Below are 24,055 nucleotides of genomic sequence, written 5' to 3' on the forward strand. Positions count from 1 at the left end.
CAGCAAAAGTGCCACATAAATATTTAATGGGTTTTTTTGAGAGACATTGACGGTTGTGCTAGAATTAAGATAAAATTTAAATCACGTATCCTTATGTAATTAATTATATAAAAATACCGTGTTAAATGAGGAAATTTGGCCAAATCACATGCTTATTTACGTCATTAACTCTTATAGATATATAAATAAATAAATAAACACAGATTTTTCTTTTTCAACAGTGAAACATTATGGTAGAGTTCAAATTGAGACCAAATGTTGCAATTGCTAACACAATAAACCTTATGTTTTTCTATTAACAAAACATATAATTTGATCCCAGAAAGATACATTGCTTGATAAATTAGTCCTTGGAAAATTTTTAATAATCTAATTGGTCTCACTGGAAGGTTTAAGCAAGTTATTCCCGACCCATTTTCACCACTTTAAATTGTAAGGAGACTAATTAGGTTACTAAAAATCTTGCGAGCAACAACATGGATTGATTCAAACTGTACGACACTTGTTTTTTTTTTAAGTAAGATCTCCTATTCGAATATTGTGATTAGAAAAAATCCATACTATGAGAGTTTTACCCCTTAGTTGATCGACTCGACTTGAATTAAATTAGTCTAAACCTATTGGACTTTTAGATAGCGGGTACAAAGAAAAAAGAAAAAAAAAACCTTTCGGGATCAATTTATCAAGCGTGTTATGTTTTTGGGACCAAATCGCAGGTCGTCATTTTTAATTGGATGAGTATTTGAGTCATAATATAAACCGGCTGCAAGCCAGCAACCGCCGCCTTCTCCTCCGCCCTCCGCGGCCTTTGGAGGCGCAAATTTCCCGCCATTCTCCTCTTCGATCTCATGACATGATATGGCTCTTCACTCATTCAAGCCCTTCGCAGCCATTCTCTCTCTCCTCTTCGCTCACGCAGTCATCGTTGTGGTGGGGGAATCATCGACCTGCTTGACGGTGTACCGAGAAGGCGGCGCCCCGGCGGTCTTCCAGTCGCCAAAATGCCCCCCGCTGGAAGCTCTCCGGCCATGCCTCCCCTACACGCGCCTCTGCCACCGGCGGCAAGCTCTGCCAGGTGGCCGTGCTCCAGGGCAGCCGCAAGTACCAGGAGGATCGCACCTTCTGCGCTCTCGACGTCCGCATCCCTTTCCCCAGTAAACTTCATCACTTTCACATTCTTCTTTGATTGGATGGGTAATGGGGCCATTGGTGGGATGATCTTTCACGAAATCGAGAGTAATCGGATTTAGTGATGAAATTTGTGCTTCATTTTAGCGTTCGAAGTTTGCAATCATGTTCAATGGGCACAACTTCATGCAATCATCGAAAACGTGCTGCTTGTTAGTAAATATGAGTAATTCTTTCAATATTCGGAAACGCTGCTTCATGTGTAGTCGCCATGAAAACCTTTCGAAAGACGGAGTGAAGCTGTTTGTTGCTTCTAACACTCTAAATATTAATGTTGCTGGCAGGTAGTACAGGGATTAAGGAGGTGACTGTTGGAGTAATAGCTGTTTTCGATGGTCATAACGGAGCAGAAGCTAGTGAGATGGCGTCTAAGCATCTGTTTGAGTATTTCATGTTGCATGCCTACTTCCTCCTGGATTCAACCTTTTCCGTCGCATTGAAGAAATTCATGGGAAAGTTGGGGAGAAAAGGAGATCTGGATGGTCTTTTTCAAGTTCTCAATTGGCATGAAGATTTGAGTTGGCAGTATCAGGATCAAGAAAGGTGCGTTTATTAAGAAACCTATATTGCAATCAATTTTCTCCCCATGGAAAGCTTTATCCTATTCATTGCAACTTGACAATCTATGTGTCTCTCTTGGACAAATGACTCTCTTTCTGTCTCTTTTGTTACCCATTAGCGGTTAGTTACTGGTTCCATCTCTGCCCAATTAAATTAAAGGAGAAGGTTTGTATATTTCCACGGTTTTAATTGTTGCAGGCAATCATGATTACTGCACTTTCCCAAGAATAAGATTGAAATTGACTTAGCAAATCATGATTACTGCACTTTCCCAAGAATAAGATTGAAATTGACTTAGCAAACCATGATCTTTTGCACTTTTCCCATGATGTTATGCTGGCGTGGTACCACCTTGAAACCACCCCTTATAACATGACGCCACCCTACACGTACACAGAGGATAAGGGCAGATGCACAGGAAGATGGGATACTTATATTTCACGTGCAGTTATGTCTGTCTAACCAGAACCTTCCAAATGATAAAACATAAAATTTTCTTAATTCGACTGGAGTATATGAACATTTGCAAAAGAAAAATGTTGAGTGGTTTATCGTAGGACAAAATATACTTCTGCAAATAATGAGGCTTTTGTTGTTGAAGTGCTATTACCAATAAAGGCTTGAATTTCATTATGTCAATACATGATTGGCGTATAGCTTGGCAAGGCCAACTATGTGCCTGTTTATCTTTGTTGTTTATTTGTCATATTATCCAGTATGTGTGTCTGTAGCAATGATTCAACTGGTTATGAAGTTACATGAACGTTAACAGATGCAGTTTTAGTCTTAACACTTGTTTTATTGTCCATAGTTTTGTATGATATAACATAAGAGATTTCGCAGGGTTAAGTCCTCAAGGACAGTAGAATTTGATCATTCCTATCATTTGGAAATTCTGAAGGAAGCATTGACGAGGGCAATCTGGGATATTGATGCAAAATTTTCAAAGGCAAGTTTTGATGTATTCCACAATCATGCATATATTGTTGCAACACTTTTCGCCTGCACTTAAGTTTTGACCACATTTTTACTTTTTTTCAATTGTTTAGGAAGCATCCAGAAGCAATCTTAATTCAGGATCCACAGCAACAGTTATACTCGTGGCAGATGGCAAAATTTTAGTTGCGAATGTTGGAGACTCAAAGGCTCTCTTATGCTCTGAAAGGTTCCAGTCCCCCGCGGATGCTAGAGGTTGGAAAATTTTAATTTTATACCTATACACATATAGCTCTTATACATGTCTAGGTTGAAAGGCTACTCCACCTTTATAACTTCTTAACATAATAAATATTTTGCAATACTATACTCACCGGGTTATACTTACTTTTGAGTGATTTAACTAGAAATATTAGTTTATTATTCGTCATGTGTCAGTCCATGTATTCTAGTACCGATCATATATAGTCTTGCTTCAGCAGTTCTGTGACTAATTATAAAATTACTAATTGCAGCGACTTTACTAAGATTACATCGCGAGAAAAGGCGGGGTGGTGCTATTATGCCCATGAAATACAGTGAGCACTTTAAGTTGGCTAGTTTGAATGGTTTGACGCACTTTTCTGTTCAGGAGTTAACAAGAGATCATAGTCCCGATAGGGATGATGAAAGGTCTCGAGTAGAAGCTGCGGGTGGTTATGTTCTTAATTTGAGTGGTGTTCCTCGAGTCAATGGCCAACTGGCTGTTTCACGAGCCATTGGTGATGTGAAATTTAAAAGGTGAGGGAAAACGGAGCTATAAAATTTGTTGATTTTATTCTCTCATACTCACTCGTGGTTGTGGTCTCCCCAATCACCCGTTTCTGATTTCTTATTCACTTTTATGAGTTTGATGACAGTTCTGGTGTAATAGCAGCACCAGAAGTTATGGATTGGCAATCCCTCAACATCAATGATAGCTATCTGGTAGCTGCATCAGATGGTGTTTTTGAAGAATTGAGCCCACAAGATGTTTGTGATATACTGTGGGAAGCACAGAGTCATGGCAACTCAAGATCAGAGATATCTTCATCATGCTCTTACTCATTAGCTGACTGTATAGTGGAAACTGCTTTGGAAAGGGGCAGTATGGATAATATGGCTGCTGTGGTTGTGCCTCTTCAATTAAGTCTTCTATCTCGTAACATTCAACCGGGTAACTATACTGGAGGAGTTGATACAGATACCACATCTGTAGGATTAGAGTACAATAATGGTCGGTCAGGTGATTCACTGTGTTCTTGAACTTTACTGCATTATTCTACTATTCCTAATTCCTGATCATATTATTGTTAAAGTTGGCTTAGGAGATGCATTCCCTTTTCTTTTAATGATTCACCATCTCCGGAAGTTTATATGAAGTAAGACATGAAGTTTGGGTTTGTCTAGATTTGTAACTTCATTGTCAAATTGGACAAACTTTCCATGCCCTTTTTTCCCGGATTGATCTCATTATTATCGCATTGGAGTGATGATTCTCCTCGCTTACCGATCTGTTATTCAGGATAGAAAGAGAGAGAGTAGGGAATTAAAGTGGCTTAACCATAATTGGTTATAGCCCAGTTTTTTGTAATAAGACCTTTGTAACAGATTCCAGAATATAACTAGACCCTCTATGACACATATTTTCTAACATGATAAATAACAGTGTTTGCGAAATCAGACTCTTATGAAATGACCCTCTGGTTTAGTTTTTCTCTGCCCTAGTTATGCAATCTTTGAGATAAATAATGCTATATTGTATGGAGAGTTGTAGTATTTTGCCTATTGTCAAAGGAAAATGCTGCAATTACTAAAATGTCTTGCTAGTACTTGAAGCAGCTATATCTACTGACATGGATTGTAGATGATGAATGATACAAGGCTGCAGCTGTTTGTCTCTATGCAATTGTATATGTACTTTAAATTTTGTAAGTTTCATCACAAGTGGCTTTTCTAAAGTTAATTTAACTGTCCAGATAAGGGCCTGTCTTCTGATATTATCGGCTTAGAGCATTTTCATCCTCATTCAATGAAGTTTGGCAGGTTGATGGTAAGCTTTTGATTTTCAGATGCTGTTATATTTGCTAATCAATTGCAAATCTTTACTCTTGATAATTGAAAGTTAAATTGTTGGAATTTTATTTATTTATTTATTTATTTATTTATTTTTTACTTTTTAAGTTGTTCATTGTTGGCTTATAGCTTAAAGAAACTTCACTTACATCCTTTTAGATCTTATTTTTGTCTTCCCATGTGAATTGTGACCACATCTGATTTCCAACAACTACCAGGATTAGACTAATTATAAGATGCATGGACTGCTTTGATAATGCAGTTGTAGTGTTATAAGCCCTTTTATGAACATACATGTGAAGTGCACAGACGTGTAGCTTAGTTTCAGCAGGAAAAGAATAAGCATTACATGCACATTCTCATTTTCTTTAGTGTGCTCTCGATCCTAAAGGTTCCTTTATATTCTCTTTTATGTTTAAAGACATCAAAGCATTTCCTCTTATTGGAAGAATACAAACTGAACCGCGGTGCTCATTGAGTAGCATGCAATAAGTCTTTAGAAAAGTAATGCAAAATAATCTTGATGTTACTTGGATGAATTGGATTCAGTAGCCTTTCGATAATCTCAAATCTGGTTTTATTTAAAAGTGTGAAAGTTTTCATATATTTGGATGTCTTGACCTGAAGACTAGGGGAGTGTAGTCAATTTGGTCATCCTGATCGGTAGTTCGGAGATAATAGTTCAGTATCCCTGAAGTCGTTGCAGTTTAAAATATTTTCTGCTTCATATATGCAATCAATGGCAGCACTTTTGAAGCTTCTTATCTATGACAGGTTGAACCAAAGCATGGAAGTTTTTGCTGTTTTTATTTAGCTGAGCCGCTTAGTGAAGATATGGATGATATGTTAGAAGCTCAAATTCATGATTGGAAGGAGCCTGTATATGGCCTGCCTCTGGCTCTTCCTGAAGCCCTCAACCAACAGTGCGGTATGTTAAGTTTATAAACATAGTTTAAAGGTACTAAAACTCTGTTTCGAAACATGACTTTCACCTTCCTTTTGTTCTGATGTGCCGATATATATTAATTTTTTAATTGCTCACCGGGCACCAAAATTTTTGTTAGTGCCATATCATCTGGTTAAACTGAAAACATTACCAAACGATTTTCTGAAATAGCAAAAGGAGAAAAAAAAAAAAAAAGGACCTTGGCTAATGGAGAGGGAGAGAGCTAAGCCTTGATTGCTTACAATGCTGTCCTGCAACCAGGGTAGGTGCTAGGGTGGCCAGCAATGCTGTTCTGTAACCAAAGTAGGTGTTAGGGTGGCCAGCAACACCCTGTCGGTGCCCATCATGCCGCTATACCTCCGTTTGTCCCTTTGCTCTCACTGTCTTCCCCATTTTTGTGTCACTCTCGTCTATCCACCCCCTTCTCTCTGTTGTCTGTACCAGATGAGATGCCTGGTTATTGACGGCCTTCATTAAATACCTGTGTTTGCATAGGAAGACATTGGGCCTGATGGTGTGAGGGAGATGGGTTATATACATGTAAGAAATAATTCTCTTTGTAATTTTTTTGTTAATACTATAGCCAGATCATTGACACTAGTAAGGATTTTGATGCTCAGTAAAACTAAATAAATACTGTCGTGGCTGCATAAACGAGGAGTGGTGAATCTCTATTTTGAAACACATTCTCAGTGTCTTTTAGGTAAATTATAAAGGGTGTTGGTTTAACCTAAAGGATAATTTTGCCAAAGAAAGTCTTTATTCTGCATCTCTAGAAATAGGCGTGCTAGTTTGTCATAGTAGGGTTACTTCTTTGTCACTTACTTTCCAGTGGAATACCCTTAGGGAATATTTGTATGGTTAACCCATCCTGTATAAACTTTTTTGCTTTCTAAGGTGAAAGCAATCTATCCAATGTCTTAATATCCCACTGTACATGTGTTGTTTTACTACCACGATAGTGATGTGTACTGTTCGTTTAGATCAGATGAATATGCTTTAGTGGAGATACAGTTACTCTTTTAAAAAGTTATTTGTCATTATAATTGTGAGCTTTTTTTAATTATTTTTTTCCAATGTCATTTCAGCAAAATAGTTGTGTTTCTTTTTGCTAAGATAAGCAAGCAAAATATTTGCATTGGAAAAGCAAAATCAACACATTTTCCAAAAACAGGCATCTAGCAAAACAAATTAAAAATCATAATGCAACTGAAAATATTCTTGACAAGGGCCCTGAGGGCTCTAATTAATTTTAACCCTTTCACAAAATCCGGTGGAAGAATCCACCATTATAATTTTAAGTCCCAAAGTCGAAGATCAACTCAAAACGTCTCTTATAAGTAACTCTGCAAGAGTCATATTTTTGGTACTCAAACTCTTCAGAAAATGAAGAACATGTCCCAGACTCAGAGCTGCTGCCTGAGCGGCCAAGTAAGGGGCAGGAAGCCTCCTCCGGGCCAATGCAACACATGAAATGGCTCAGAATGCTGCAAGGAAGGCAAGATGTACCCAATCTACAAGTGCTCTCCGCCAGTTTCAAGCCACTCCAAGGCCATGTTAAACCATCAACAGCTTCGGGAAGGGCAAGATTGGCAGACCGTTGGAGTGCAACAAATACTACCTCTCTGGTACCATCCCTATTGTTGCCCTGCCGACAGGATGGTTCAGCCACAGGAGTAGGTGCCATCGACACGTAACCATAAGGGGGAAAGGGAGGAGCGTGAAAGCCATGGTGGTGGATGAATGTGACTACACCAAGGGATGTGATGACGAACACGATTATCAACCCTAATGTGATGACAACATTGTCGATCAGTCACAGGTCCAGTGAGAAACCTTGGGGGTCCCAGGGACAGTTGCAAATGGGGTGGGATGGAGATTACTCTGTCTGATGTTTAGTGATGAGTTGCCTGATGCCGGTAAAGGCTGTTGGATGGTTTTCAATTTCCTGTTTCAATATAGAATAAGACTAGGCCATACAAGTGTGGTGTTCAATTATCGGAAACAGAATTTCCAAAAAAAGTGGTTGAGACGGTATCCAAATAAAGATGCTATTTCCTTTTTGCCTTAAACCTGGCACAATCTAACCAACGGTCCCCTCAAAAGAATCCATTGAAACTGAAATATAAAAATAAAAGGAAAAAAAAACGATTTTTTTAAGTCCATGAATTTGTATTGTCCTAATAAGTCCATCGAAATTATATCAAACCTGCGATATTGTTCTGTTCTTTTCATTTTCAATTGAATGAGCTACAACATTTCTGCAAGCAGCCATCAATCTTTGTTATCTGAGAAACCGAGTCCACCTTGCAGCTATTGATGACAAAGAGACAAGGTTTGCAGGCCACAAGATCCTCCCAAGTTCATTGTAACATGACAGAAAGCAACAAATTAAAATCTAAAAGGGTGCGTACAATAAAAGTTGGAGACCCCACCAATGATGTGCTAAGTGAAGCTGCAAGTTTCCGATAAGGCAATCAGATGAAAACAACACAAGACAACAGTCTTCGCATCGAAGGACTTAAGTCCAAACAAGAGGTCGCACTCGATATAGTTAGACAACGGCTGCACTCGGGTTTGTAAAAAGGCACTGCCTTTGCAACTGGGTCGCTTCGCTATTGTTGAACACTGTTCTGCCAAATAATGCCCCCTTCTGTCACAGACAACATGGTAGTAGTCAATTCCCTGTTTGGAATTGGAGTCCTAATCTGGCACAGCATTATTAAACAGTCCTTATAAATACACCGCCCAACCCGGCATCTTGCTGCACCACAGACTTGGAAAATTGGCTCAACAAATCCGACTGAAAAAGAAAATGACGAGTCTTAGCTTAAAACTTCTGTGTGTCATGCTTCTCATCCTTGTGGCCACCCAGTGGCCAGGCTCTGAAGCTCAGAGCTGCCGTCCCAGTGGCCAAATCAGGGGCAAGAAGCCTCCTCCAGGGCAATGCAACACGGGAAATGACTCGGATTGCTGCAAGGAAGGGAAAATGTACCCAGTCTACAAGTGCTCGCCGACAGTCTCGGGTAACACCGAGGCCACTCTAACCATCAACAGCTTTGAGAAGGGCAAGGACGGGGGAGGCCCGTCAGAATGCGATAACCAGTACCACTCTGATGACATCCCGATTGTGGCTCTGTCAACGGGGTGGTTCAACCACAGAAGTAGGTGCCATCGTAACATTACCATAAATGGGAATGGGAGGAGCGTGACAGCTATGGTGGTGGACGAATGTGACTCCACCATGGGATGTGATGACGACCACGACTATCAGCCTCCATGTGCTAACAATATTGTCGATGCATCCCGCGCTGTATGGGAGGCCCTGGGAGTTCCCCAGGACAGCGATGACTGGGGGTGGATGGACATTTCCTGGTTGGACGCTTGAACCTTTGTCTAGTATGTGTACAGTTGCCCAGTGTGGTTCATTTATCTATGTGATGAAGTGTGTATCTACGATATTGATATTGCGTGGACTTGTAAAGTATGTCCGATATGTAATCATCAACTCTTATCTTCGTTTCTACGAAATATGATGCATTTCATACTGTTACGATCAATTTGATATCATTGTTAAACGAAGAAATCTATGATCTCCTTTCATCTCCAAGGTTCTTTGTTGTCATCTACTTGATGAGATGAGGAATCAAGACAAGAGAAAGGTCAATCCCATCGAAGATTTCAACTTTCTGTTTGCCCATTTTTTTTAAAATTTTGAAGTTAAAATAACTTCATCATGGTCACAGACTGTTGAGCTGTCCCATTTAAAACTAGAGATCCATTGGGCGTCCAAATATCGGGTGGTGCACACTAAAAGAAAAATGGAGAACTAATGACCAATTTCAATAACCAGAAACCAACTTTCAAAGGTATTACCTAAAGTAAGCTATAAACTTACGAGTTGAAGGAAATCTGTTTTCAATTTATTTTAAGTTCTCGAAAATCGTATAATTTATGGTCCTTTTTCTTTAAAGTGGAATACTAGATATCTGGAAGCTCAATTGGCTTAGGTTAATTATTGTTTGAACCGGATCGGCTCACTAAGGAGTAAAACTCTCTCAATCGTGAATTTTTTCCATTCTGAAAACTCAAAATTATGGCCTTACTTAAAGGGAAGAGGTGCTAAACCACCTCAAGTCAGCTCACATTTGTTCAAGCTATGTTTTGATTTGATTAAAATTTTATATTTATTTAAGAAATTTATAATACCCCAAACAATTACAATTTAGATTAATAAATGCAGTACCTATAAAATAAAGATTAAATTAGGCCATCGAAATATTTTGACTCGTAAAACGAGTTCTTTTGTTGGGTGTCTCTTTGTTTAGTTATATACTTTGTGAGTTTGATGTAATTAGACACAATAGAGGAAATATGCAATCTTGTATCCTTTGTCAGAAGAGGTTTTTGATCTCCTGAGTAATGGGATAAAGAAACAGGTAATTCAAAGGAGCTTATGTGAATGAATTCTTATGAAATTTTTCTTACGGCAGCATCAATAGATCTCACTAATATTTGCGACAAGTAATAATCGATACTATTGTGCAGAATAAATTGTAATCACCAGGGATTCTTTTGTTTCGGGCATATCACTTTCTCGAGAATTATCAAGAAAGACAATCATTCACAGGGGAATCGATCTCCTGAAAAGTAAGTTCATTTTTATGTGATATGAAGAAAGAAAGGTATGGTGGAGGTCTTTATCTATATAAAATTGACTACACCCTAATAAATAGGAGTAAAATAGTAAATGCTTTAATAATTTAACATGTTGTATAGAACTTAAATAATATTAATAATAATAACACTTATATCTATATAATATATAAACTTGACTACGCACTAATAATGGGGTGAAATAGCAAGTGTCTTTATTATTAAATATGTTGTATACAAATTAAATAATAATGATATTAACAATTATCTCTCTCTATATATATAAGCTCGACTACATGCTAATAAATAGAGGTGAGACAGAAAATGCCTTTATATTTAATATGATGTAAAGACATTAAATAATAATAATAATAACAATAACAATTATAACTATAATTAAAGAACATATATCCAAAGAAATATTTTATTACTAATAAAATATACACTACAATCTAAATAAATAGGGTAGGATAGTAAATATCTTAATAAATTAGTATGCTATATTGTAATTAAAGAAAATGTGTGCAAAGAAATATTAAAGAAGGATGCCATTCACTTGATTTTATTTTATTAGTAAATAAATATACATAATTTTGAAAAAATTAAGAATCATCTAAAATTATACTCCACTTTAATTTATTAATTTTAACAATCATTGTTAACCTTATAAATGTTAAATTAAGCAAATCATTTCTTTTAAATTATTCAGATTCAAAAAACTTAATAAATGAAATATGACGAAGAATAAGATAAGGGTGAATATTTAACGTTAAAATTTTGTGGATTTTATGATTATCAATATTTCATTAACTATATCTAGGGATTTTGAAGTTTTAGGATTCTAATTTGCTCACAGATTAAATTGATACTTGGGATTATATGTCTACAATAATATTTTACATGAATTATTGCTCATGAGCTCTTAAATTGCATTATTTGGCGTAAATTTGAAATATAATGTATTAAAATTTATATTGTATAAAATCAAATTTATGTATGTTAATATAAACTACAAATTGATATCATTTATCGTCTTAATATTTAACTTCTCATAATAAAATTTTCATGACATAATCTGTGGAATGCATATGATCAATAACTAGTCCATAGTAACTCCTCTTTGCATTACATATGGTCATGGTTAGCAGGGTTAAAATGATCAATTTACAATTATATAACTATGAAATATTTAATTGGATATTATTATAGAACTTATGTTAAAAAATAATTAATTGATCATATATAGAACCAAGCCATAAACTATTGCCATGTGAAAGAAATTAAAATATATAAAACTGAGTAAAGAAATATAAAAATCAAATTTGTAAGAGAACCTTTTTTTAAAAAATTGAATAAGTTAATTTGACCAACTTCATCAAATGGTATAATTCAAAGATTATCGTGTGGAATTTTTTTTTCTATATTTATGATTCTTAAGAAGCAAATTATTTTTAAATATATATAATTATTATATAAATAAAATAAATGTATTATCAAAAGATGAAACCGAATATAATATAAAGATAGAACACTGATGTTCACGCTAAATACGCTCGACACCTAATCCGTAACATGACTGAAAAATCCAAGCGTGCTAGGAAGTGGTTCCAAATATATCCATATGTCACTAGTCGGTCCCACCAAAACAAAGCGTGTACCACACTCTAGAAGTTCGCGGGATTGCTTGGCGGCTAGATTTAGATCTTGGAGATTAGAGTAGGCCTTAGACGATTCACGGTCCGAGAATTTAACCATTTAAGGTTCTCCACCAATTTTTCTACACACAAACACGAACTCGAGCCCGAACACGACCAAGCGGCTATATGGCCTGCTCAATAAGAATTCAACCAACAAACTCAGCTTGGGAGCCGAGCCTAAGATTGGTTGAGCTCACTCAAATAAGTGAACCCGAACTTGAAGCAAGCTTCGGTTGGTGATGCTGAAGGGTTATAAATCCTCATCTTGATGCCCGGAAGCTCCAAGAATGGAAGTAACTTTGATCCATGGGGGATCGGTTGAAGGTAAACGGTATGAAATTGAAAATGCAGGTATTGAAAGGTGCGATAAATGAAAGTGCAGTAAACGAAAATACAAGAAAGGTAAAGTGCGATAAATGAAAGATAGAATGAAAGTACGGGTTTGATTGATTAATATGCGGAGAGTTACAACGAACTAGAAGACACGTATATAAAAGCGATATAAAGAAATTCTAGAGAATCTCTCTAGAGCGGATACGCCACAATATACGATATTGAGATATCATCAAAATAGGAAACTAACTCTTAGCCTACCTAGATATAAGATAACATAATATATAGGAGAAATATCCAACTTATTTGACTAAAGATATCGCAAGATGACTTGAAATATTGCTTCCTTGATCTACAAGTAGGAATCGGCTGCCAAAAGTCTTCTACCCCCTCTTCCAAAGCACAAGTCCATGCCCATGCATATATTCTAGCCAAATCAATTTCTTTCATGATAAGCTGCCAGACTAGGCTTCCTTCAATTGGGCCAAATTCCAATGTCATGGGCTATCTTCAATTACATGGACCTCAATCCGACTTGGCTTGATCATAGCATGCCCACTTTAACTAGGACCAATATGCTCCTAAAACCCAGGAAAATCATCGAAATTACCTATTATATATATCGACTCAGCATACCTTATGTATTATGGAAAATGAGTGTAAACAATACCCTCGCATATCTAGTCGCGCGAAACAACATTGAGAGGGACTTCATACGGATATTTATGATGAACATAAATAAAAAGAAACAAAATAAGTGCACCTTATGGCTAAATAGTCGTTATGAACAAGTTAGGCACGAACACTGTTGAACTTCTATCTCCAAAACATAAATTATGTTCTCTCTGTTTCAGCTTCATTTCAACCCTAGTTTCGAGCATATTTCAATCTAAACTGGGCAAAACTCAAAACATGAAAAATGTAGATCTCAAAGTTAGCTTTCCGCAACACCTTGAATTGTCTCAATCCAAGCTCCAAAGAGCAAAATATGCAACTATGCCCGAAACTGCACAAAGATTAGAAAGAACTGGCTGCAGGCACTTTTTCATAGTAGCTGAGTCTCTTCTGCATAGAATCGGATTGAGGTGAAAATGAAAAAGTTGAAGCTCTTCTTCTTAGCTTTCTACAGGACTTGGAATCACGCCAATACGAGCTTCAGATAGTGTATATGGACTTTTTCGTAAACCTGCGTGCTATAAGAAAATATAATCGAACCTCAAAGACTCGGCTACTCATTTGATAATTAGTGCGTGCCCAACCTCACAGCTGTGAGGTGGACTTAAATGGCAGCATCTTTTAGGTCGTGGTTTAGCCTGCTCTCGGAATCCACTTGACCTGTTCTTGACTCTCATGTCTCCCACATAGTCGGATAATATCTCTTCAAATATTGGCCATTAATGTCCCTCAAATGAAGCCACCTCCCGAGTCCTTTAACCAATAAGCCTTATTGGGTAGAACCTCATAAATAACGAACGACCCTTCCCACTTGCATGCTCGAACTTTCAGCCTCTCGAGCTTCCTCTGTGTAGAAGTTCAAGAGACGTTGGATAGCGGCCGTGGCTTCGGTCATCATCTCCCGCCATGAGTTGGCGCATTCATTTTATCTCTTCGATGATTGGTGTAGTCCTCGCCAGGGTGCAACTAGCAAAACGGGTTGAGGCAAAGAAACAGTTGGATTAGCCAATAATTGATGAGGGTCGAGTTGTTTGATGACCGTAACTCCAATTGGATCCCATATGCGTCATGACCCTCAAAACGGGTAAGTCCGATATCTTCATCATAGTACTTAGCCTTTGGAGCAAGAAAGTTGATAGAGAACGGCCTTCACATTCCAAGAATCAACTTTTGGTGTAAAAGAGAGTGAAAGTGAGTGGGAGGAAAAAGTGGAAATAGTTTTATATGTTAAATTACAATTATCTCCCTAATTTGATTATTAATAATTACATTACAAGTATCTCTTCCTATTTGGAAACGAAAAGTTCCGCCACTAGACGTGCTGGGAAACGCCTCCTCCCGCTGGGTCCCTTCCCGTGCAGAGGCACTGTACAAACGAACACAAGAAAACGAAACGACGGCTCCGGGGAAGCTCACTGGCTCGATCGAACCTCAATCAACCGCCGATTGGTGTTTTGGGGGGCGACCGTACGTAAACATTGGCTTTGGGAATGGAAACGGCTGAAGGTGCGAATCAGATGGCCTCTTCTTTCTCTCTAGCTCCCATGCCCACTTCTTAGACAGCTTTCATGGGGAACAGCTTCAACTGCTGCAGATTGGTAGGGCTAGCTGTAGAAAGTGAACGCCATCCGTTTTTTTCAGACGCTGAACTGACGACCGATTTGCGCAGCCAACAAGTTTTTCGCAATTGAAACATGATTCTATAGCCAAGTTGAAAATTTGTGAGGGAAACGGATCTGATGATTCCCATCCCCAAGAATTCGGATTCGGGTTGTGGTGTGAGCTACATTAATTATCATTTATGTGTGGTTAATTGTAGGCAGTCCCGTTAAGATTGGTCAGGAGAGACCTCTGCTGCAAAGCACTGATGATGAGCATGCTGGCTGTGAAGATCGGCTTAAATATGTCGACCAAGACCCTGAATCCTCTGCCCGTGAAATGCAGTGCATTGAGCAAAAGGCTGATATATCTCTAATAGAATTATAGGATCGACTTGCTGAGGTGAAGCATGTTCATGTTATGATTTACCGATTATTCATTTGATCGACTTACCTTCGAGATTACGGGTCAGATAGTGGTCGACTTATAAAGCTTCTCATTGCAGAGGTGAATGCTAGGTCTGTTTTAGTTTTAGATTGTGACAAGAACTTCTTATTGCATCTTAGGAAAGCTAAATGGTTCGGTAGATTAAAAGATGAGACATTCTTGTAATGATTTAATACTAACATGGCCTTTTCCTCTCTTTATGCAATATCTAGGAGAAAGTATTTGTACCGACAAATCAGGGCCAGGCTGCTGATTGCTCAAATCAGTTTTGTAATTTACCTGATGAGGTTCTCATTCAGATCCCCGTCTCTGCTCCCACTGAAGTTTGCAGTGGGAACACCTGTGGGCTTTGGTTCCTGATCTTCACTTCAGGGATTCTGACTTATCTAAGAGGCCGTTCTTCTTGGGCCTTGTGGGAAGAGCCTTTGCTCTTCGCGAGGGATCTCCTATGAGAACTTTTTCTCTCTCATGTAAGGCAGACGGAGCTGAAGCCCACATCAAGGAATTGATCACATCTGCTGTGACATGTGGTGTACAGAATCTCTCTCTATTCCTCCCTAAAGCTACATTGCCTTCCTCCATATTTACATGTTCAACCTTAGAAAAGCTTCGGGTGCAATCAGGTTACTTCCTCAAACAGCCTTCTTCAATGTGCCTTTCAAAACTCCAGGTGTTGACGCTTTCAGGAGTTGCATTTGAGGATTCCGATGGAGAAGTTGTTTGCCAGTCCGTTACTTGAAACTTTAGAAATTGACGATTGTTAGTTGGTGAAACCCAAAAGAATACGCATTTCTGCCCCCAGGCTTCAACATTTATATATCAAAATGTATTCTCACAGTTCAGATGACTGCATCCTACATATCAGTGGACCTTGTCTTAAATCCTTCCACTATCATGGTGTTCTCGTCAAAGAACACTGCATATTGGGAGTCGCCAGACAGTTAGTTGAGGCCAAGCTACTACTGAGTTTTAGAAGCGTAAGAGATAGAGAGGTAGCCCAGGGTAACAAGCTCCTGTCAGTCGTCTCTAATGTGAAGGAGTTTATCTACACAATTCTAGAGGCAAGCTCCATCCTTTGGACCTTGTCACAAGGGATGAGCTTCCTTTGTTCAGTAATATGATCAAGGTCACTTCAGATTGGATAAGTTCTACAACTGTTAAGGGCCTTTGGGGCTACATTAAAGGTCTTTGGGGGATATTGAGAAGATCTCCTCATCTTCGAAGCCTCTACTTTAGACTGGTATTGTAATTTCTTGACCTGCTCAAAACTTTGCTTTAGTTGCTGAAGACAGTGGTCATAATAGTTGCGGAAGAGAGTGGTCATAAATGGTTTCTTTATCATGACAACTAGGGATAGAAGAGTTGCTACACCAAGTGCCTTCATGTTTCGTCACAGAGCTCACAAAAATATCTGTCAAGTTTCGTAATGGGATAGGTGGCCCAGAAGAGCTTTTCATGGTTCGGATTTTCCTTGAGAAGGTTGTGGCTTTGAGAGAAATGGTTATCCTATTTCCCGAGGACTGTGTGGACGAGGAGAATCTGCTGGAGAGTTTAAGCAAGTTTCTCATGGGATCAAAGAAATGTCGAATCTCATTGCAAGCACAACCTGTGGGTTGAGATTGGAAAATCTTGTAGGATTAATTTAGTCTATCGTGATATTTTGATTTGTGAAATGAACTTCTATCTTGATTTTGTTAGGTGTCTCTTTGTTTAGTTATATGCTTTGTAAGTTTGATGTAATTTTGTCTATAGAGGCACATCAGAGGAAGTATGCAATCCAGAATCCTTGGTCAGAAGAGGTTCTTGAACTAGACCTGAGTCATGGGAGAAAGAAACAGGTAATTCATAGGAGCTTATGGGAATGAATTGTCATGAATTTTCTCATACCGCGACGTCAATAGATCTCATAAATACTTGCGAAAAATAATAATCAATATTGTCATGCACAATAAATTTGTGCTTTACCCGTGCATTACATAGGATTTTGACATGAATTGTCTTTCAAAATAAATTTTTGTTGTTTAAAGTTAATATTTTTAGATTGTATCATTTGGTATGCTAGAATGGAATAAAGATTCATTCTTCTACTCCATTTTCTTAAATGGAAACACTTGTATGAATTAGAAAGAGTATTTCCATTTGGAGAGAAATTTTTTTACAACGTAATGGAATGATCATTTCTTCAAAAAAAACTTAATACAGAATTTTCATTACATCATTTCTACTAAGTTTTATATATATATATATATTATATATTACTTTTTAGTTTTATATATCTAAATATTTGATATATAGAATGATATCATGAAAAATGCATTCATCTAAATAAAATTAATCCTTCATATTCTCTATTTCAACAAAAAAAAAACTCTCTGTTTCTCTAAATATAATAAAATGCACCATATGAAAATTCATCACATTCATTTTCATTCTATTCCGGTGTACCTAATGGGGCCTCATAGTTGCATCAATTTTGGAGAATTTAGCTTACGGTGATTGACGGTACGGGGTTTGATTTGAAGAATTTTCTTTTGGGTAAATTCAGGTTCTGTCTGATTCAATGGTCCTTATTTTTTTCATTCTCCACATCAGTTTTGAAGAAATACCGTATGCATTCATTCATACTTATTAGCACATAATAAAATCTTTCTTTAAACGGACAGTTTTTTTAGTCAATAGACTATTAATTTGGGTCTCCACTTCAAACAGGGGTAAATATACATAAATATATTGTTTATAACAAAAAATAGGTTATAGGTAATTAAACATATAGGAATTCGAAAAGAGGTTTAACCATACACTGCGAAATTGGTAGAAGCTTATGTGATGAATTCCCATCATGTGAACAGTGGCTCCTTACCGCACAAGAGCCTATTTTTATTACATACCACATATGGATATGTGTAGTTCTTTAGATAAAACTACAATTATATCTTCATTTTGTGCCAACTATTAATGCGACTTGTTTTTCTAAAGAGCTTTTAGGAAACTAAAAGTTAGACAAAATTTTTATTTTGACTTTATAATAGTATAGATAAATATATAAAAAAAATGTATTATTCCCGAAATAAAGGAATAGTTCTGAGACTATTACTTTTACTAACTGAAATTTGTTAATTCACTCTAAATATAAACCTATATATATATATATATATATGTTAATTAGTCTAAGGATAAAGTACAAACAAATAAAATTATTTTAAAAATCATCCTCACACTATATCTTACCACTATACTTTAATATTTATAACTAATATGCCGGTTTTACAAATTACTTATGAAAATATATATATAACACATGTATTTTAAAAGTGTATTTAATATTGATATAGAATTTTTAAAATTTTATAAATATTTTAAACATCATTTCACAATTTCAATGATGTAGTTAATTAGTTGTGAAATTAAAAGATTGGGAAACTATGGAGTTAGGGTCGATAAGAAATGAGGATGTCATGGAACCTCGTTCATCATCACACTTCATCTTGGCATTGTATATTAAATATAGATGTATAGATATAGATACATATATAGATGTTATTCATACAAAAATTAATAAAAGGGGATGACATTGATTATTACATTTTCCAATTTCTAAATATCTAATGTGATATTTCGAAAAAAATGATCATCGAGTAAAATTTCAAACTTAGAACAAAGTAAAATTAGATGGCAAAACTATGCTAAACATTAAGAGTAAAAAATATATATTTAAAGATTCGCCGTTACTTCTTTAAATTAATATTGATAAATAATTTGTGTTCTTGATAAATTTTAAACACAAGGTTATTTTAGTGTCTTTCGACGTGATACAATAAGTGGAACAAAATAGATTTGATTTTGTGGAATCGTAATACTGAAGAAAGAAGGATATGGGAGAGCTCTCGTCGTTCACCGTGCAATGTATAAAACTTAACATAATATATGTGTATATAGTAAAATTGCATAAAAACAACTATTATCAATAATTAATGAAAACAGTAAGTACTTGAAGCACAGAAACAAGATATATATATTATAAAAAGAAATATCGATGTGAGACCTGAAATTTTTTTTTTATTTCACATAGTTTATATATATATATATACACGTACATTTACTTACATGTTTATATACAAATATATATATAGATTACATACATAAGCTGGAGCATTAGGAAAAAAAAAAGAAAAAGAAGAAGAAGAAGAAGAGAGAGTGAAGGCATGTTTGAAACTGGGATTTTCGAAAAATGCATACTTAAACATACATGTGCTATTATATATATATATATATATATATTATATAGGTGACTGACAAAAAAAAAGAGAGAGATTAGGGGTGAAAGGGCCCCACGTGTCCCCCCAAAATTTTTCCCCTGGAGTCTTCCACCGCCATTCTTTTCATTCATTTGTCTTGTCTCCTTTCTCTCTTTTACTCTGTTATGCTTTTGGGCTGGAAAACGTAAAGAAGAAATAGAGCAAGAGATTGAAAGGAAAACAGAGACAGCTGGGGGGGAGAAGAAGAACGAAAATGTGAGCAGCCATCCACTTCTTCCTTTTTTTCTTGTTTTGTTCTGCTGCTTTCTTTTTCTTCCATTCTTCTATTTTGCTGTGGGAAGTCAAGGGAGAAAACAGAGAAACAGAGGATGAGAGCAGAGAGAGACAGAACAGAGTGAGCTGAAGAAGAAACTTAAGAGGAGAGCAAGGCTAGGCTCGGGTTCTTGAAGTAAGTTGATTCTTCTCACCTTAGACATTCTTATTCACTATGATTAGGTGCCAATTAAGCTATTCTTCTTTCATCTTAGCTCAGCCTAGGGTTCGATTAATTCGGTAGTGAAGGGGAATGATTAGTTGTGATTGCTTGAGTTTTATGGGGATTAACAGAGAATTGAGTTTATGTGGTTGTCTAGCTGTAAATTTGACGTGTGGTGGCTGAGTTGAATTGGCATTTGTATGAATTGATCTATGAAATTCGGGTGATTTTGATCAATATTAGAAAAAAAAATTGCAAGATTGAATTCATGATCTCATTTTATGTATGATGATTCCAATTGACGTAATCAGTTGGATAAAAGATAGAAATATCTATGGATTTAGCTTTGCTTAATTATCGTGAGTTCAACTAATTAGATTAAATGAGATTGATTTCATAAGTTTTGTACTATAAGATTCTTCTCTTGCTCATATATGCATTTCATTTGATGAGCTATAATCATGATTAAGTGGATTGTTAGATTGACAAGTTAGGGGCAATTAAATGACTAATATAAGCTGAGGTTTACTTCTTCCATCTCTCTTGTTAATAGTGCTCTATTTGAGAATTGAAATATTTTAGGTCAGTGGAATTACTTAAAATAGAACAGAGCATGGAAAGAAGGGAATGGATAAAAGATTGAGAAGACAATAAGTGAAGAGATTAAGTTTATAATCAGTGATATGCTTGAGTGTGAAATGCGGAATTTAAATTGATTGAGCTTCTTTTACCTGTAACCTTGCTTTTCTTGGTTGAGTTGAGAAGCTAATTGTTTTCGCGAATTCCACCATTGAAATCATTTTTTTTTATTAATATAAGTATCTTGTTGATAATCGAAATGCATATTTTTCTTCATTTAATTGCTTAAGAAGAGTGTGGAGGTTAAACATCATTTAGGGGGTGATTCTAGAAAGATCTAAAGATAGGCAGTGATTCAAATTAATGGTATTACGTGATTAAGTTATAGCAATTAAGTAACATGTTAATAGGGGCTAATGGGTAATATGGGGTAAAATAGAGATGTGATTGATTATGAAAGTATCGATGTGTTTTTTTCTCTATCAGGAGGATACTTGCCAGCACCGATAAGTATGGTTGCATTAGTATGTTGTTCATAATCTAGTTTGATGCTTCAAATGATAGGCAACAGAGGAGATCAAAATCATGCACCCGGGAGGTTTGACTCATTAAAATAGTTTTGGCGAGTTTCCGGTGAGTACTTCATTCCATTGTGAAATGATATATATAATTATAGTATGTTATATGAATACTCTATTTCCTTGTGAAATTATGTGTTATAATTATATAAATTATCTAAGACGAATATAGTGGTAGTTAGATTAAGGAATCGGTCTTGCAATGTTGTGGGAAAGGATATGAGAAATATGGCCTTTTATGTTTCACCTTGATTTGGGATATGTAGTGTGACTGAGTATGTGGCTTGCGTAAGAAAAATATGATGATAATGTGATTCAATTGGAAAATGATTGTGGTTGTGTTTGTGTATACGGAACTATGATAATTTGGGAATAAGGATTTGGTGTGGGCTTATGATGTGTGATGGCATGGCTGTAGTTGACCACTGGGCCTGACGGATTACAAAATAGGCCAGATCGCCCGCTGGACCCAGAGGAATACAAATAGGGCCTGATCGGCCGCTGGACCCGACGGAATATAAATTGGGGCATGATCAGCCGCTGGACCCAGCAAAATATAAATAGGGGCCTGATCGGCCGCTGAACCCGGCGGAATATAAATTAGGGCATGATCGGCCGCTGGACCTGGCGGAATATAAATATGGGCCTGATCGGCCGCTGGACCCGGCGGAAAAGAAAAAGGGATCTGATCGGCCGCTGGACCCAGCGGAATACAAATAGGGCCTGATCGGTCGCTGGACCCGGCGGAATATAAATTGGGACATGATCAGCCGCTGGAGTTGGCGGAATATAAATAGGGGCCTGATCGGCCGCTGGACCCGGCGGAATATAAATAGGGGCATGATCGGTCGCTGGACCCGGCGGAATATAAACAGGGGCCTGATCGGCCGCTGGACCCAGCGGAATAGAAAAAAGGGCCCGATTTGCCGCTAGGCCCGGCGGAATTCAAATTGAGGTCAACTCTTACCACCAGAGGTTAATAGGCGGCCCTCGCTTATGAGATATGAATATTGGGAGTTGAGGATGATATGAATGAGATGTGCGGGGTCACGGTACCGTCACAACTCTATTGCGAGGAAATGCAACCCTATGGCTATATTGATTTGGTTGTGTTGTATATTGTTTGTTTGGCTGGATTGCTGTAAATGTGATGATTGTTATGATTGTCTGAATTATTATGTGGAAGCCGTGTTGTTGCAAATTTGATTTAGTTAGGCTATGAGTGCAAGATGATGTTGAGTTGAATGTTAATTCTAATAATAGTTTTATATGGTTATAAGGGCAATTGATTGTTGATGAATGAACTTAGTAATCAGTTGTACGTATTGTCTAATATGTCGTGTTGGTGAATTAATTGATAGACTTGATTATGCTACTACTATCTATATGAATATTTGGTTGTCTAAAATATATTTATCACTTAATATTATTAATTTTGCTTTGGAATTTAGTGCTCACTGAGATGCAGCTCACACCCTGCATACATTTTTCCAAATAAGCTTCTGATTGCGCGAAGGAACCACTTTTTGATATCGGGGATCAGCTTGGAGGACTAGGTAGGAACCTTAGTTATTTGATAGATATCGTTTTTGTATAGAATGGACTTGAGAATGTTACGACCTGAAGATTTGGTTTAGTTGTATCACTGATGTGAGAGCGAAAACAAATCTCCGGAAAAGTGTATATACATATTAGAGTTGATAGATTGGTTATATACTTTAGAAATTTATGAGAAGTCAGTTTCAATGTCATAATGGATTCCAGGAAATATGGGGGAAACATTACTAAAATTTCGGGTCATGACAATTTTGGTATCAGAGCTTAGGTTAGGAGATCCTGTAGACTTAAGTTGAAGCTTGATCCCCGAGTAATTCTTGGATAATTGTGGAGATTTTGCTAGGATTTCTATGAATTCTATGCTTGTTAATTGAGTTGTTAATGCTTTGGATCTGTTAGTGAATAAGCATGGGCTTATGTCTGCTTGTTGAAATTTATATTTGCATTGTACAATAGGGAAATTGAGACTAAGCAGTTGAGGATTGGAAATATCATTAAAGAATTAGGTTTTGCACATCAGGTTTTACAGAAGTGCTTGAAATTCTTTGAGTATATATATATATATATATTGATTTAGTTTGTCGGAATATTGTTTGGATCTCCGATTAAATTCAATATTTGCTGTCATGTTTGTTATTTCCTTCTTTTGGTAAACAATGAAAAAAAAAAAGAAGAAAACATAAACTTTTGGCACGTGTGTATTGATATTCTTGTAAAATTATAAGTGGACTTGGCTTATATTTGGGAGAGTTGTTCTGTTTGAAAGAAACACAGTGATAGAGAGCTTGATTAGGAGCTTAGAATAGGAAGAAAGTCAAATAAGGATAATCTGGGGGTCAAGAATAGTAGGAAATGGGTGATTGATTGAATTCATGACGATAAGGAAAAATAAAGAAGACTCGATTTTGGTTTTGGCAAAATTATTATCAGAATTTGTATGCGCTGAGTTCCTATTGATCGGGTGTTCCTTTTTCTTAAATTACGTTCCTTCTCTATAAATTGGTTAACGATTCGGTCTGAAGCGGAGTAAGGATAGATGAGACACATAAATAGAAAGCATATGTTACGTGGTTTATTTTGATTGTTTAGGAGACTTATCAGAATCGGAATTTAAAGAATGATCTTAAGTAGTAATTTGGGCTTGAAATCAGTAGCTTTGGAAGTGCTGTGTATGTGATAACGATTTGATTTCTTCTTGTGTCTGAATGTGTATTCCTTGTAATTCGATGGAATGAGCAAATCGAAGAATAAAATTGGAAAGTAGATGGTTAATCTATTGGAGTTTTATCTTTCTAGGGTAGGTAAGAGAAGGACTTGTTCATGGACTAATTTAGTGTATTACTAAATTAGAAAACCGAAGAACAAGATCTAAATTGGAGATTCAGAATGAAGGTTAACCAAATTAGAAGCAAATGTGGCCAAGCTTTAATTGTGATTTCCTTGTTTAGTTGTTATGTTAGTTATTCGATTAGCTCCGA

At 36.6% G+C, this 24,055-nt stretch overlaps 2 protein-coding genes and 2 long non-coding RNA genes across 5 annotated transcripts; all 4 read left to right on the plus strand.

Annotated features, from left to right (window-relative positions):
• Positions 1-733: 733 nt before the first annotated feature.
• LOC116187265 (probable protein phosphatase 2C 51) lies at positions 734-7,788 on the plus strand. Its single transcript, XM_031515922.1, is given in 10 exon segments — positions 734-1,005; positions 1,007-1,154; positions 1,473-1,731; positions 2,593-2,698; positions 2,799-2,940; positions 3,201-3,465; positions 3,585-3,949; positions 4,683-4,756; positions 5,554-5,707; positions 7,109-7,788. Coding segments are annotated over 10 exon segments (1,974 nt in total). The 5' UTR covers positions 734-858; the 3' UTR covers positions 7,423-7,788.
• A 644-nt stretch (positions 7,789-8,432) lies between these two features.
• Positions 8,433-9,285, plus strand: LOC116188814 (putative ripening-related protein 1; the record flags this gene model as incomplete). The annotated part of the gene is made up of 1 exon (XM_031518284.1): positions 8,433-9,285. A coding segment is annotated over one exon (681 nt), but the record flags the coding sequence as incomplete, so codon positions are not given.
• Positions 9,286-14,362: 5,077 nt separating this feature from the next.
• LOC116187268 lies at positions 14,363-15,585 on the plus strand. 2 transcript variants are annotated; one of them, XR_004152016.1, is made up of 3 exons: positions 14,363-14,592; positions 14,906-15,192; positions 15,345-15,585. It is a non-coding gene; the product is annotated as an uncharacterized LOC116187268 (long non-coding RNA). The 2 variants fall into 2 exon arrangements; XR_004152015.1 differs by lacking the exon at positions 15,345-15,585 and having other exon boundaries at positions 14,364-14,592; positions 14,906-15,337.
• A 103-nt stretch (positions 15,586-15,688) lies between these two features.
• Positions 15,689-17,104, plus strand: LOC116187270. Its single transcript, XR_004152018.1, has 2 exons — positions 15,689-16,372; positions 16,484-17,104. It is a non-coding gene; the product is annotated as an uncharacterized LOC116187270 (long non-coding RNA).
• Positions 17,105-24,055: the final 6,951 nt, after the last annotated feature.

Source organism: Punica granatum, chromosome 8 (genome assembly GCF_007655135.1).
Source record: "Punica granatum isolate Tunisia-2019 chromosome 8, ASM765513v2, whole genome shotgun sequence".
In the NCBI taxonomy this organism is placed as follows: Eukaryota; Viridiplantae; Streptophyta; class Magnoliopsida; order Myrtales; family Lythraceae; genus Punica; species Punica granatum.